Genomic DNA, 14,811 nt, shown 5'->3' with positions numbered 1-14,811 from the left:
TGCTGCCATCTGTTACACAGCAACAAAATGAAATGGAATATCGGTGGGAAGGTTCAACCTCTACTGAGATACCACCAACATGCAATTCTGTTGTCATGGACCAACACAGTAAAACAGGAAACATTACTTTTGGAGCAGTCCTCTTTATAGCAGAGTTGTTGAAGAGCAATTTTCTTTGGTGTTTTGATGTTGGTTAAGAATGCAAATGTTTAATGGAGTCCTACTTGAACATAGGATCCAGTAATAGAAAAACAAAGATGACTAAATTACTCTGCATTTTCAGGTCTTGTTTGAGAGTTTTCAATACTTAAGAGAAACTGAAATACCAAAGCAAGAAGCAACTATATTAAATTGGTTGCTTAAATGTGCTAACCTGCATGGTAATGCTAACCTTCTACAGGTACAGGAAGATAGGAGCACAACTGAGAATTCAGTCTGAACTGCCCATAGGAAGCAACGCTAGCTGCTTATTTATCTTTTTCAGTCACACTGGGAGACAAACTCACTCACTAGGACCGTGCCTTCAGGTACACACAATCATTTAGCTTCATTATTTCTTATGCTTTCATATTTTTCATAGTACATTGGAAGATCAAGATATGAATAACTCCTGTAACAAATTCCCAAAGGATGCCTTTATAGCACTGAAGTAATCATTTCAGATCATGAAAAGAAATAAATTTAAACTTCCCCTCCCCCAGTAATAAAATGATGTTCATAAAAATGAGAAGTCTCTACAAGAGGCCTGGAAATATCTTCTTTTAATTATACCTTTCAAAACTGAGTTACACAAGACAATGTCACTGTTTATATTCAGTACATACACTAAAACCTTAAGAGATCAGGAAAAATAAGCAGGCTGTAAGTAATTCTGTTTTCTGGAGAAGCATGTCATGAATACTTGTCCCCTGTGACTGAAAACAGGAGGAAAAGAAAAGGGGTAAAAAAAAGAAACTAATACCCTTTTTAATCTCATATGTATGCTGGAAATGAGAAAGTTTCAATCAACTATAGCCTTATTTGAAGATCAAAACAAGCCTGAGGAGCTCAAAACCTTTCTTTTTAAAAGAAGCAATGCACAAAGAGTTAAGTGAATGGTAACTGGCACATTCTTGCAGCTTTGCTTAAACGGTAGAAACATTATTTATAAGCCATCTTGGATTCCAAAGACAACAGTAAGGGTCCACTGTCTGAAGGCTTCCCTCCCCCCCACCCCCCCCCCCACACCCAGTCTGCCATTTTTTTTTTTCAAATGTGTAATTGACTGCTACATTAAGAGATTCAGGTTGAGTTTAATACCTTGCTAAATAAATTACATGTGAATTGAAAATCTGCCAGCAATTTCAAAACAGTGCATATAGTAAAAGGCTACGTCTTCAGAACGAAATTTGAAAATAAGAAATGCTGCTTAAGGGATTTGCTAAGGAAGGTCTCCTCCTCTTACTTACAGCATTAAAACAGTGACGATGTCTTGCCACAGTAAGTCTGTCTGAATGTGTAAAGCTTTTGCTAAGGCTACATAAATCCTAATCCATATTTTCTCAGTAAGTTAATCAATTTCCCCCATTCCTTTGAAGAGACCATAGAGTTCACAGAAACATCCAACACCTTGCATTATACAGGAAGAACATGAGGCAGCCTCTTTAAATTCAACACTATTTACTGGAAAACATTTGAGTTTCTTAGAAAAAATCTGAAGTCATTTGCTCTTCTGAATACACTTATTGGAATGCATGTAAGTCACATTACTATGCTTCACAGAATACATGGTTAATCATTTAACAGTCTCTAATATGTTCAATATTTGAAAATGCTATGCCTGTAGATTAACAACTAGATGAATACTTACTGGCCAACTATTTGACTTAATTTTTGTCTGTTGTCCATACTCAACCATTCCCAAGTACCTTAACATGTTATAGATTCTTAATCGAAAGCAGAGTAATATGACTGTACAACACAACTCACATAACAGAGCTAATTTTGATCTTCAATTACGCATGAGAGATCCAAAATCAAATTGGCTGTCTCCACAGCTACTTGAAGGCCATTATATTTTGCAGCAAAGCAGTCCAGTGTCATAAAGTCAGTAACCTTTCCTGAAGGCTCTTTTGGGCAGCTCTCTATAGGAGAAGAGCCAAAGAGGGGTTGCAAATGCCTCCAGTTGAGATCCTTTGTGCTACTGTTTATTCCACAGCCACATTTTGAAAGTAAATCTGACCAATTAGAGGCAGAAGGAAATCCTGATGGAACAAGCCAACAGTGTCCATAAGCCATATCAGTGAGAATTTCTCCACCATCATGACTCAGAGAACAAGCTACAGACTCCAATGAGTGACAAAACGCATCAGTGATCAACTGGTATTGTGTCGGAGAACACTCCACATCTTTAGAACTGCTAGTGGACAGACAGCAAGTCTTTAAAGAAAAAAAGAAAACAATTAGAATGGTGGATTTAGAGAAATAGCTTTATTCAAAAAAAAAATACTTCATGTGTTTAAGACAGTTCACAGTCTTGACAGAAAAATTGTTAGTTTGCTGATTATTTCAATAGGAAATGCTTCTAGACTTGTCAAAGCTGAGTTCTGCATGATTATCATTCAGTTAAAGTCTACACATTTTTATCATAACACTTAAACTCTACAGATACCTAAAGAAACAGTTATGAGTACCAATGCAATGTTAATGAAATTATGAAATATGCCATTAATAAAGTGCTTCAAAAGACACCTTTGTTTTATGAGCTTAGACAAACACACAACATGTAATATACAAAGGACAAATATATTAACTGTAACAGAAATTGTGACATTCTTGGCTACTAAGTTTATTAAGCAGCTTTAAAACACCCCTTTTCTCTTACATACCTTTTGTCTTAGGTAGGAAGCCAAATGAGTTTCAGTACAACCACCTCCTAACAACGCCAAAGGTTCCTTGAGCGTTAACTGCAACACATGCTCTGCAGTTTCACAGGCACGCTGAAAACCATGTGAATTTTTCATTACATGCAACATAATAGGATTTCACCACTTTAAAAAAAAATACTGGAATGAAGTTTTTAGTAATTCCTGATACTGACTTCATAAACTGAAATGTGAATATAAACATGTCGAGTGGCTTCCAAAGCCACATTTACTGAGTAAGAAATATCATTATTTGTCCATGCTCTATATTGAACAAAAGCTGTATTTCACTCTATTTTGTAAAACTAACTTAAAAAAGGTGACCTGTGTCAACACCAGTTTTGGAGTACCTATTTAATAAAAAAATTACACTTCACTGCCACTGCAGGCATTGCTGCTGACCTTTTGCTGGGTAATTTATTTATGCTCCCATAAACCAATGGGAATGAAAACATCTACCTAGCACTGGCTTCAAGAATAGGTGAAAATGTTTGTTTCTGAACAACTAGCATTAAAACAGAAGCATTAAACAAGCATATGCACTCCAAGGATTTTTAAAGTCTGGAAATGAAACAAGTTTCTAAATTGCTTTTTTGAAGTTCCCTAAACTCTAAGCTCCATTTAGGTACCAAAGCCCACTGTTAAAAACCCACTGTATTTGTATTGCTCATTATTCTAATTTTTTCACTGAAAACATCACAACAGAAGTTTTAAAAATGTGCTTACCTTCAGTTCATCCCAAGTTGTTTCATTTCTATTACAGAGTATCAAGCTGCAGACAGTGGTGTCATTAGGAATTAGGTGCACAAAATGTTTGGAGGCAAAACTCTCAGCACGCACATCCTTCAAACTGCCATAACAACTGGGAGACAATGAATAGATGGAAGCTATAGGCTTTGAACCTGTCCAGTTAAAAAAGAGAACAGTATGCATGACTGTCATCAGAACAGCCATCTGTTGCATTTCACAAAGCATCAACCTTTTTCCTTTAGGTTTTTTAGATTTTGTATATTCTTCAATAATTAACATTTGAGTCTACACAGACAATCACAAGCAGAAACCAGCATATTTTTAAAGTGTAAGATTTAGTTCAAGATAAAAAGTAATTTTACCATTCTCGTTAGGCAAGAGTTTGAAAATAATTGATGTGTGCAAATACTTGCTAGAATTATACACTTCTCATAGAACAACCAGTGCTCATTTGTGTAGTATATCATTGCAGCCAGCACAAGACTAATCTCTTATGGAATTGTTTTCAGAATGGAAAGGAGCACTTTCTAGTCTGAAACACTTGCTCTGCTGCTACAGTAGAATAAAGACAGAACTAGGAGAATTCCTGCTCCACAATGACATCAATCTAGAAAGGTTTTCATTATGAGACTAGTAGTAAAGGTAACTATTTAGTATACAAAAATCACTCATTACCTGTCACTTGACTCAGGGGTTCCATCACTGATAGCCCAGCTCTGTCCACAGCAATGATGTGGTTATCTTTCAGATACTGTTTCAACGAAGGATGGATAACTTTCTGGCATACTACAAGGCCAACTTCATCATTAACCAACTGCTTGCCTACATTAAGCAACTGATCAAGCTCTGACATCTCTAAAGAAATTTTGTGGTGGACTGTTACTGTTCCCTCTTCTGGGTCAAAGAGGTCTCCCGACATGGACACACAGAAGACCACTACCTTGACAGCGTCAGAAGAAGTTCTTTTGACAGAAAATGGTTTTGCAAATTGAATTTCTGGTGTTTCTATCAACAGTCCAGGAATAACTGTAGAATCCAGAACTCTTTTACCTTTCAAAGGTACTGTTACACATTTTCCTAGAACAGGCTTAGTTTCAGGATGGCATGGAACAGTATACATAAAAGCCTTTACAATCAGCACAGCGAGACAATCAACCTCTGTTTTATTAAGCATGCAAGCAGGTTTGCTTGTTAATATGCTACGTACCAAACAAAGAAGAGTCTCAAGATTACTAAAATCCACAGATACTTGGCAACCACAGGCCTTAGACTTGAGGTAGTCAGTACACAAACTCAAAAGATGCTTGCTTATTTTTATGATGGTGCAAGATGCAATATTTAGGTTTTTAAAGTTTTCAATCAAGCTACAGCAAAGAATGGCAGTAAATAAGCCACAGTCACTGAAGCGGGACACGTGGTTCTGTACAGAGGCTGTCAAAACCTTTAATACAGGATGACTGACAGAAAGATGACCAAGTATGGCTGAAGATTGTGATGTTAGACAAACATAGCCTCCCACACCATTGTGCAGCTGTTTAAGTCTACCAGCAGGCCCATAGCAAGATTTTAATATTGCAATTAAAAGAGACAGTGGCTGACTAACTGTAGTTAATGGTTCACTAATAAATAATGAAGGCTTTTTAGCTTCAAGGCGAGACATTTTCACAATTAGATTTTAATTCTGATTAACAAAAGATTTCATTCTTACTTGGATCTAGAATTCACAGCTCTTTCAAGTAGTACATTTTTATTCTTTGCTGACAAAGATTACTACTTTAAATGTAAAACAGTATGCTAAGTACATTTGATTCTGCACACCAGCCATCTCAAAATGAGGCTTAAATGCCACTGTGAAATTGATAATGACAGCTGTAAGCCATTTCATTCACGATGGTTATCTCTTTTAGTTTCTGAATGTGATCGAGCAGATTTTTTTGCAACAAAGTTTACAAGCATGGTTCCAAAATGGACACCTATAAGTGACAGTCCTGCCACAAGCAGAAAGTTCTTTTTACTCCAGCTAGCTTTCCTCATCTTCTCTTCTGGCAGTACTCACAGGTGGTGTTTCAGAGCTAATTATACCTACAGTAAAAACAAGAAAGGTATTAGCATGATCTTACACCAGGATCACACAGCTTAACTGCTTGCTTTTTTCCCCAGAAAAACCTCACACAAGGACAAAAACTACATTATGTTTAATTGAAAAAACATGTTATATAGAGGTATGCAGTACATAAACTGTATATTTTTATCATTACTTTCACTTCTGTCCTCTAGGCTTTATGCTGCTTTACATATAGGTCAATAGGTAGGACAGTACTACAAAATACACCAAATGGTATGAAAATGTCAGATTACAGTGATGTTAAGCTGTGTTTAAACAAAGAACAAGAAAGTGAAATACTCAGCACTGCTTCCTATGCAGCCACTTCAGAAACAAAGATCTTAGCACTTTTAAACAACTTATAATCTCCGCCTCTGAAAGATGGATTTCTTCAACTTATACAGCATACACTTTTTTTAAAGCTCTTAAACATTTCAAAATGTGAAGATGCATTACTTACATCTATGTGTGATGTCTACAGTAGACTTCTCTCATTAGAGACTGTTAGGTTTAATCATTATTTTGTACTGTAACCACTACTAACAACACAGAATGTATTATACTATGTGAAGTCATAGTTCTGACCAGTTTTGAACAAGGAAAGGACACTATTACATACCAAATCAGACACAGCAGTTGGACTGTTGCCTTGAAAACTGATTGGGGTTTGTTTCAAAATAACTTTTAAAATCTGTAACAGCATCACATAATTAATCCGGCTAATCATAAAAATCATAGAATGGCCTGGGTTGAAAAGGACCACAGTGATCATCGCGTTTCAACCCCCCTGCTATGTGCAGGGTCGCCAACCACCAGACCAGGCTGCCCAGAGCCACATCCAGCCTGGCCTTGAATGCCTCCAGGGATGGGGCATCAACAGCCTCCTTGGGCAACCTGTTCCAGTGCATCACCACCCTCTGAGTGAAAAACTTCCTCCTAATATCCAACCTAAACTTCCCCTGTCCCAGTTTATAACTATTTCCTCTTGTCCTGTTCCCCTTATCCTAATAAAGGACCAATAAACAGTTTAAGAATTTACATGCATCTAAAAAAAAAAGTCATGTAACTACCAGGTTAACTCATCCACAAAAGAATAAAACCATCCAAGATTAACACCAGAGCACCAATACTGCATTTTCTAGAGAAGTGTTTTAATTGACACATCTCCTGCCTCAAAAATGCAGACAACTGATTAGGAAGCTTACCTAAAACACACAGCCCCAATGTTATTTTTCCTTATTTTTGTGATCGCTTTGCATCACGTATGTCACAATCCCAGGTTCTGGAACAATCTCCTCTGTCTTCACTTGGAAAAGAGGACTGGACTTGATGTGGAACCACGACCAGTGCACCAGGCCAAGGCTAATTCCCATAACAATCAGTACTTTGTAGTCCTTCCATAAGGTTTTGAGGCTCATCATAAACTGGCATTTATGTACCTAGACAAAAATGATTTAAATATTTCAGAAATCCCTTCTCCTCTCTTATAACAACACAAAACTCAAACTTAAATGTAAATATCTTTAATTACAGTGCAGCAAACGATGACAACAGCAATACACAGGAAAGCCCTACTTGGCAACCTCCAGGAAAAGAAAGGTTTATAAGTGTCAAGACATCTTGATATGTTAATCACTACGTTGCTTCCAGTTTTGGCACACTAAACGTTAAAGCTCTGCGATGTTTCCCTAATTACATGTTATCACCTCAGACAGCAAATAATTGAAGGCTAAGTCAACACACAAAGCAGTTTCAAATACACCACTCCTCCTGCACAGTTAACAAAAATAACTACGGGGGCTCCTCAAAGAGCAGCAGCTTTTGGCTTGCAGGCTGAGCAAGCTGCTGTGCACCCTGGCAGCACTCCACCTCAGGCTGCCCACGGCAGCAGCTCAGCCTGCCTGCTTTACCTCTGTGCCCTTGAACCTCAGAAACTACAAGGGCATTACAACAAATACAAAGAATACAAAGAACAAAGAATACAAAGAACTGCTCACGCGAAGTTTCATGGAGAGGTACGTTTCAGGAAGCAACAATTACAAGTATTTTGATTTTATATCAAGATATCTTCTTGGTTTGAAGAGCTACAAAGGCTCAGACAACAAGCATTCCTGGCCGCTTGAGTCTCTCACTGACAAGGAAAAACCCGGCACGCGAATTCGGCCGGCTCCGAGCCGGCCCCACAACAGCAGAGACTGAGGTGATCGGGCCCAGCGCCTCCGCAGGGCCGTGCCGGCAGGAAGGCCCGCACCTCAGCTCACCCAGTAACACGTCCCTCCCTGACAGCCTCGAAACGCAGACGGCCGACAGGGCAACGGCGGCCCTAATACAGGAGAAACGAGTTAGAAAACAGACAGGACCGCCTAGCGCTCACCTCAGCTCGTCCCTCGCCGGAAACCGGGCCAGGACAAGAGCCGGAGGCTGCCCAAGACCACCTGCGCGTTTAAACCTCGGACAGCCGGAAGCGACCTTACAGGAACCGGAAATGCCTCTTCCATCCCGAACGTGGCTCGTGCGAATATGCGCGAGGACGTCCTTCTCTCTGCATGCCACTGGCCAGTCTTACATCACGTGACCAACTAGCGAGCTCACTCTTCTACAGTCACCTGCCGCCCAGGCGGCCATTTTACTTTAGGGCAAAAAGCTGGGCGGGCCGAGACTACAAACGGCGGCCATTTTGGATAGGGGAGAAGAAGCTCGCGTTTGGCAGCCATCTTGCTTGGGGGCAACGTAGCCGTTAGGACCGTTGGAGGCACGGCGTGGGAGGCGGCGCGGTGCGAGTGCGGCGCAGCAGCGCTGCTCCCGAGTTGGGTCTCGTTGCCGGGAGCCGCCGCATCGCAGGCTGCAGTCCCGCTGTCCCTGGAACCAGAGGTGCGCGGTGACGGCTTGCGGTAACGGCTGTGGTGGCGGCCGGCTCCCGCCGCGCATCCCTCAGGCTCCGCCCCCTGAAGCTTCCCGTTGACTTTAAAAAAAGCCGCATCGTCTTCGCTGTCTGACGTTGTGTGCGCCACGCACCGAGCCTTCTGCAGGTAGACGCTGTTACCTCACCGAAACGAGTTCAAGATATTCTCAGTACCTGAGCTCCCTCATTAGAGCTTTCCTTCTCCTTATCTCACTCCGTACCTCTTCTGTATTCACTCTTTGCTTTCCCCGTTCCTTCAGTTGCTGTCAATAACATTCTCTATCATATTTGCCTGTGGTTTTAAGTCAATGGAAGATTGCAGAGTTTATAACTGTAGCTGAAAGGCAGGTTTCTTAAAACAAACTTTAATGTCTACTCTGAAAGGAGCATAGCAATTCTGACAAATGCATGGAACAGCTGGGATTCACTCAGCAAAGCCAGAAGATCACAGCCAGCCCATCTGACTGTGCACTCCGGTGTCCTTCTCATTTCTTTCTAGTATCCACAGCTGCGTAGACAAAACATACCATAGATGCATTTGTGTTGTTGTGCTCTATAGGTGAACTGGCACTCTGAATGAAAGCATTCAGAGAACAATGAACTAAAAAAAAAAACCAACAAGCAAGCTTGTTGGAAGAGTAGCTTCTGATGATTAAGTGGAAGAAATGGGCACAGTGGTCTAGAACTCCTGACATAGTAACACCTGTAGGCAGTAGCATGTTTCTATAGAAGCATAAATGCTTTGCTGTATGGTGTTACCCTACTGACCCAACGCCTGGGGTCAACACTCAAACTGTCCAACACCTGAACTCCAGAGACTTCAGAAAAAAAAGTCTTTTATGTTATGATAGTTTTGACTCTTTTATAAGTGATAACTAACAGCAGCGTATCCTAGAGAGGTATCCAATTATTATTTTGCTTTTGTCTTTTCCAGGTGCCCACCTCTTCTCACACATGTTAACAGCCCCCAGAGATAGGGGAAGTGTGAACAGCTTGCAGTATTAGAAGCTGTTGTATGCAGGCATGTGGCAGGAGCTTTCAGTTCCTTGTCCTTAGCAAATTCTAAGTTCCACCAGCACTGGAAGTCACTTCTTCACTAAGGTAAGATACTATAGGTCAGCTGACTGGCTTGTGTAATGCTATAATGGGATAGAAAGTACTATAATAATAGTAGGGTAGCAAAGCCTTTGGCTACAGCAAACACAAATAAGCCCAAATGCAGCAGCTGTAGCAATGAAGAAACAGAGCTGCTTACCTTTTTGAATGGCCTTTGGTAGATAGAGATCTCCAGCAAGAGATGCCTTTGCCTCCAGTGCCAACTCTTAAATGAGATTTGGAAAGGAGTGGATCCTGGCTCCACCTGTTTCAGTCATTCAGGAGCATTGCATGCACCTGAACTCCCCTGCCTTTCCACCAGGTGCTCAATCATTGTTTCAGGCAGTGGCTTAGCATTTCTGCTAAAACTTGTTTTCTGGGAAGCCTCATTTCCTCAATTTTCTAAGTGTCTGCTATTTCATTTGACTTCAAATTTTAGAAAGAAAGGTATTCTATCATGTCATTTTTAGAACATACCTGATGCTTCTTACCAGGAGGTTGTGTGTTTAGTTCTGGGGCTTGTTTTGATGTTTGTTTGTTCATTGGGGGTTTTTTGTTGTTGTTGATGTTATTGTTGGTGTAGGATGTCCGTCAACAATTTAGATGTTCAAAATACTACAAACACCATATAAAGACTTTTTTTTATTTTAGAGAGTAAAATTTCTTAGCTAAGTTTTTCTGTCTTGTGTAGTTGTCTTCACATTTTCAGATTTCATTTACTGGCTTGGGTTATTTTGTGGTGGATACAGTATTCCACGAGTCAGATTTTGTTACCAAATAGTGGCAATTGTAACAGATCTTCATCCTTTGGTTGCAACACAGTAAATATCAAGGTATTTTGGGGATGGCGGGCCTCTTTTCTTGCAGCATTATTGTGGGATTTTTTTTCCTCATTTTTTTTGGTGTCTCAATATTATGGTGTTTTGTTTTGAGATGTTTTTGATTTTTTTTTCTTTCTCTTATTGCTTTGTAAATTAGATTAAGGGAAGAATTCTTTCTACTAATGGTCATGGTTACATCAGTAACAGCATCCTTGTTGGATGGCATGTTGTTATGTTGGCGATGCCAGAAAAATATCAGGTGATGCATACTCACTTCTTGTTTTCAAGCAGGATATGAGCGTTTGGAGAAAAGATGGTACTCTGGCATATTTTATTTCAACTCTTCTTCGTGTCTTTACTAATGCAAGGATTAATGATAAAACATTGGCTCTTCAAATATTCATGAGTTCACAAGTCTCCATTACTGTTGTGAAATGTGTGCTGTATGCAACTCAAAAGTGATATACCACAACTATTTTTTGTTATTTATGCCTACTGTTTTTTGATTTTTGTTTGCCTCTTTTTGGATGTGGGGAGGAGGTGTAGGGATCAGTAGGAAACCTCTAGATACTAGTCTTTCGCTAAAATTAAAAACCCAGCTATGAAATTCACAGCTGGGGTGAATTGGGAGAGTAGATTTTATTTGTTGTTTCTGTTCTTGCAGAGAATCTGGTACACTATAATAACATGTCTATGTTTTGTGGGGTGTTGTTAGGGCTGTGATGTATCTTACTGCTTGCTTTACATTTCTGCATGAGAAGCAAGCAGTCCGTCCTTGTTCCTGAACTCCAAGAGTATAATTTTGTTGGTCTTTGTAAGAACCTGAGAAATGCACTTATTTCTTGTTTTTTGCTTTGGTGTCTGCTATTCCTTTTAACTTCTATCTGACCTAGTTCTAATAGCTGTTCTTTCAAGAGTTACTCAGTTTGATCTCTTAGTAAGATTCCTGTAATAGTTCTGCGACGTTTGTTCTATGCAGCAGAACCTTACTACCTGACTGAATTGGAATACTCTTTTACAAGCAGTCAGGAACACTGTTCCCTACATTGTTTCTGAAATGATCGATAAAGTCAATGCAGTAAGTTAGTGAAGACTCTAAGGTTATTTTGTGCAAGAGAGAATGGTAATCTTTCAGTGCAAGATATGGTCTTCCAGTTCATGTCTGTGTGGCTGTTACCTGAATAATCAATCTGTGCTGTATTGCTTTCTGCTTAGTATTATTGTATAGCTGATGAGATGCAGTGCATATAATTCCTTTGATATGTTTTTAGAGTGTAACAAAACCATCTTTTTAGCTGTATTAAAGTTGATTTTCAGTAACTACTTACTTACATGGTGGTTTTCAGTTCAAACTGGCTCTTAACCTGCTTGCAGTAACAACTGGTTAATTTCTCACAGCTTATGATGCTTTTACCTTTCCTGTTTCTTACTGCTTGGGAATTGACATGATATGTAGGCAAATCATTGAAGTAATTGGGAGTTTTTATTACACCAGTATATAGAATTGTGTTCTTGCTGCTTTCACTTTTTCATGCAGTTGTTGTGAGATGTCAGTTCTCAGCATTTGAAAACGTGGAATGAAAGCACTGCAAGGAAGTGATAATCTAGTTAAAATTATTATTGTTGGATCTTAAGATCATAGCTATCTGTGCTATGTAGTTCTTAAGTGGTTCTTTATCTTGTTTCACACTTTTTTGAAGATAAATAAGGAAAATGACTGTGTTTTTAAATATCTAAGTGTAGTGCCTGGCGGAGACAAATATCAGCAACCAGACTTGTGTCCTGAAATTTTGACAGCTCTCTCACAATGCTTTACAATAGCTGGAAGCGTATGGTGAAAAATAGGTACATATTCCTGAATTTTAACTCTTTTTCTCTACTATCTATCAGAAAATTGACCATATTTCTCTAGTTTAAGAGACTACTTCTTGAGGAATCTTGTAGAGTATGAAAAACAGCTCTGTTCTCTGTTGTAATTTCAGTCACAGTCTGTATAGCAGCAGTAGCTACAGACACTTATCTTTAATTTGAAGCTTGAGCTGCATTGTTGACTTTTATCTTCTGTCAGTATAGAGCCCCTCATTCACTTGATTTTTCAGTCTGATCCACATCTCTCCCGTGTATTTTTTGTCCTTTTTTGTGTGTGTGAAAACAGAATGTATCTTAATTTTTTTAATTCCCTGTTTTTGTATTGTTATTAATTTGGTAACATGGGCCTATTCAGAGTCTTTTTGGAATTCCAACATTGTGGAGTTAGCTGGAAAGGCTTCTGTTGGTTTTACTTAGTTTGCTACCTTTTGGCATGTGAATGTTTAGCTGTGATGTGTGTTGAGTGATGGACTTGTCTGGTATTTGCAGTACTGCAATCGTAATTGTTGTCGGCTTGAAAAATGGTAGTTGAACTGAAATGAGTTTGGAAGGTGATAAGACCTGTGGCTTGTGCTGAAAGTCTATTTGAAGGTTGTAGCCATCTGAGAGAGTTATGGTGCTCTTCTATGGAAAAAAAAAAAAAAGTCTTAGTGATTAACTAGAGCTTTCTTCCCACGTCAGGAAGGGGGTTCAGTTTAGCTTCCAGCATGAATTAACACTTCTTAAGTTATTTGGAATTGCCAGGGCTCATGCAGCCAAATGCTTCTCATCCAGTATGCCAAATTAAGCAATCTAAATCCTGTTCAGGGTAAGCAAGAGTATGTCTGAAATTCAGTTCACTTTGTGCAGTCAAAATACTGTTCAGGTCACATTGCTTTATGCTTGTAATATTCTAGAGCTTTAAATGAGCATGCAGACATGCATGGTCCATGAGAAGCCATACTATCTTTAATCTTTCCCCACTATCACCCGCTATTGCCCTCTAATCCATCCCTCAAAAAAACAATTATGCTCTATTCTTGAACTGATTTAAATGATACTCATGATTATTTTAACTGCCAGTAGCAAATAAATGTTTCAATTAAGAAATTTTCTTGCTGCAGTTCAATCTTGCTGAACTGAGCATGATGGAGGAGGCTTTTTGCAGGACTGCTGATATATACAAGCTGTCATGGGTTCCCTGCTTATGTAGAAATGGAGTATCCTTAAGACAGGAGGGGATGAACTTAGGTTTGAGGACTGACTAGAACTGGTATTATTTAATATATTATGATATGTTTTATTATATTTTAATATATATCAATATATTGTATTTATATTTTATTAGTTTTATTTTCTTAAAATAAAGACTTTGTAAAAATTGTGTATGGTTGTTATTTTTACTTCCCTCTTTTATTCTTCATTCTTTAAGCTATGCCAAGGGATTTCATGTGAAGGTATTTTGGAAACTACGTCCAGGACATACGCATAGGGGCCATTGGTTGAGATGATGGTAAAGGAATATTCTAGGTTTAGTTTGCTGCCATCTGAAAGTTTCTTTAGGATAAGTAAGGTTAGATGGTCTCTACTAGTGGGCTGAGAAATAGTTCTAATTTTGTATTTCAAATGTTGATTGCTTAGTACCTGGTAATAGAGTTCACTAAGAGGAGCTGAGACAGGTAGTTAAATAATTCTCCCTTAAAGAATAGTTTTCCATAGTTTCTGTGAAGCAGAATATAAATATCAAGTCTGAAAAGAAGTATTAATAGGAAAGAAAGACTAATAGATAAAAAAAAAAAAAAATCCTTGTCATTGGGCATAGAGATAAGAGTTTTTCCTAGTGCTGATCATTTTTAATTGATGTTTTTATAGGTCCAGTTTACACTGAGCTGTCATGGCATCCGACAAATTTGTCATTAAGGTAAGTAGAATGTCAAAGAAAAGAGAAAGGGACTTGTAGTATTTCTTAGAATGTGTGTAGATTGGCTTTAAAATTTAATGATGAAGAGGAACATCCTTCAGGCTTCTAATCACATTAGTGTACTTTGGGTCATCTTTTCTGTCTTCAGAAGCAAACTTCTGGAATTGCTGCTGTATCGTGGCAGAGCCAGTTGAAGATCAAAATCACAAAACTAGGAGTGATTCATTGTGTAGTTAGAATTAGAAACTGCAGGAATTCTCAGTAAAACAGCACTTGTTGTAAGGCAAAATTTAACACTGATATCTCTCACTGTAATCTTGCAATATTTTTTGTACTTCCCAGATAATCCAGGAGTTCCTGTTTTAAGAGGCAGTAATGCTCTTAAACTCTTTATTACACTTGACTCTGCTTGCGTCTCTTCCTGCGTCTTTTCTGTTCTCAGCCATTAGGTGTGTTTAATGCCTGGT

General features: G+C 38.8%; 2 protein-coding genes and 1 long non-coding RNA gene across 8 annotated transcripts in view; 1 reads left to right on the top strand and 2 right to left on the bottom strand.

The window, feature by feature from the left end:
* Positions 1-745: 745 nt before the first annotated feature.
* MKKS (McKusick-Kaufman syndrome) lies at positions 746-8,217 on the bottom strand. Of its 2 annotated transcripts, none has more exons than XM_046938640.1 (6): positions 8,019-8,217; positions 6,963-7,196; positions 4,329-5,735; positions 3,630-3,805; positions 2,868-2,978; positions 746-2,418 (listed from the first exon to the last, which is right to left on the bottom strand). In XM_046938640.1, the coding sequence occupies exons 3-6, from the start codon at positions 5,311-5,313 to the stop codon at positions 1,978-1,980; spliced, it is 1,713 nt and encodes a 570-aa protein (XP_046794596.1). In that variant the 5' UTR covers positions 5,314-5,735; positions 6,963-7,196; positions 8,019-8,217; the 3' UTR covers positions 746-1,977. The 2 variants fall into 2 exon arrangements, with proteins under 2 accessions (XP_046794596.1, NP_001186339.2); NM_001199410.2 differs by having other exon boundaries at positions 8,132-8,217.
* Positions 5,311-8,217, bottom strand: LOC124417870. Its single transcript, XR_006938939.1, has 3 exons — positions 8,019-8,217; positions 6,963-7,196; positions 5,311-5,735 (listed from the first exon to the last, which is right to left on the bottom strand). It is a non-coding gene; the product is annotated as an uncharacterized LOC124417870 (long non-coding RNA).
* A 197-nt stretch (positions 8,218-8,414) lies between these two features.
* The window catches only part of SLX4IP (SLX4 interacting protein), a 102,061-nt gene continuing 95,664 nt past the window's right edge, over positions 8,415-14,811 (top strand). For all 5 annotated transcript variants that reach the window (XR_005858077.2, XR_005858078.2, XR_005858076.2 and 2 more), the window contains exons 1-3: positions 8,415-8,786; positions 9,594-9,760; positions 14,296-14,344. Coding sequence is in view for 2 of the 5 variants with exons in the window: in XM_040696951.2 (XP_040552885.1) it covers positions 14,318-14,344 (27 nt within the window). In the remaining 3 variants the exon portion in view is untranslated. The remainder of the gene's footprint in view (positions 8,787-9,593; positions 9,761-14,295; positions 14,345-14,811) is intronic.

This window comes from Gallus gallus, chromosome 3 (assembly GCF_016699485.2).
Source record: "Gallus gallus isolate bGalGal1 chromosome 3, bGalGal1.mat.broiler.GRCg7b, whole genome shotgun sequence".
NCBI classification, from domain to species: Eukaryota; Metazoa; Chordata; class Aves; order Galliformes; family Phasianidae; genus Gallus; species Gallus gallus.
The sequence above is the reverse complement of the archived record's forward strand: the minus strand, read 5'-3'. Positions and strand labels throughout refer to the sequence as shown.

Excerpts from the sequence above, each read along its gene's own strand:
- MKKS (XM_046938640.1), bottom strand. The coding sequence starts at position 5,313 with ATGTCTCGCCTTGAAGCTAAAAAGCCTTCATTATTTATTAGTGAACCA. Across the intron at positions 3,806-4,328 it reads ACCCCTGAGTCAAGTGACAG|GTTCAAAGCCTATAGCTTCC; the intron begins GTAATGAGTGAT and ends TTAACTGGACAG. Across the intron at positions 2,979-3,629 it reads CAACTTGGGATGAACTGAAG|CGTGCCTGTGAAACTGCAGA; the intron begins GTAAGCACATTT and ends CATGGTTTTCAG.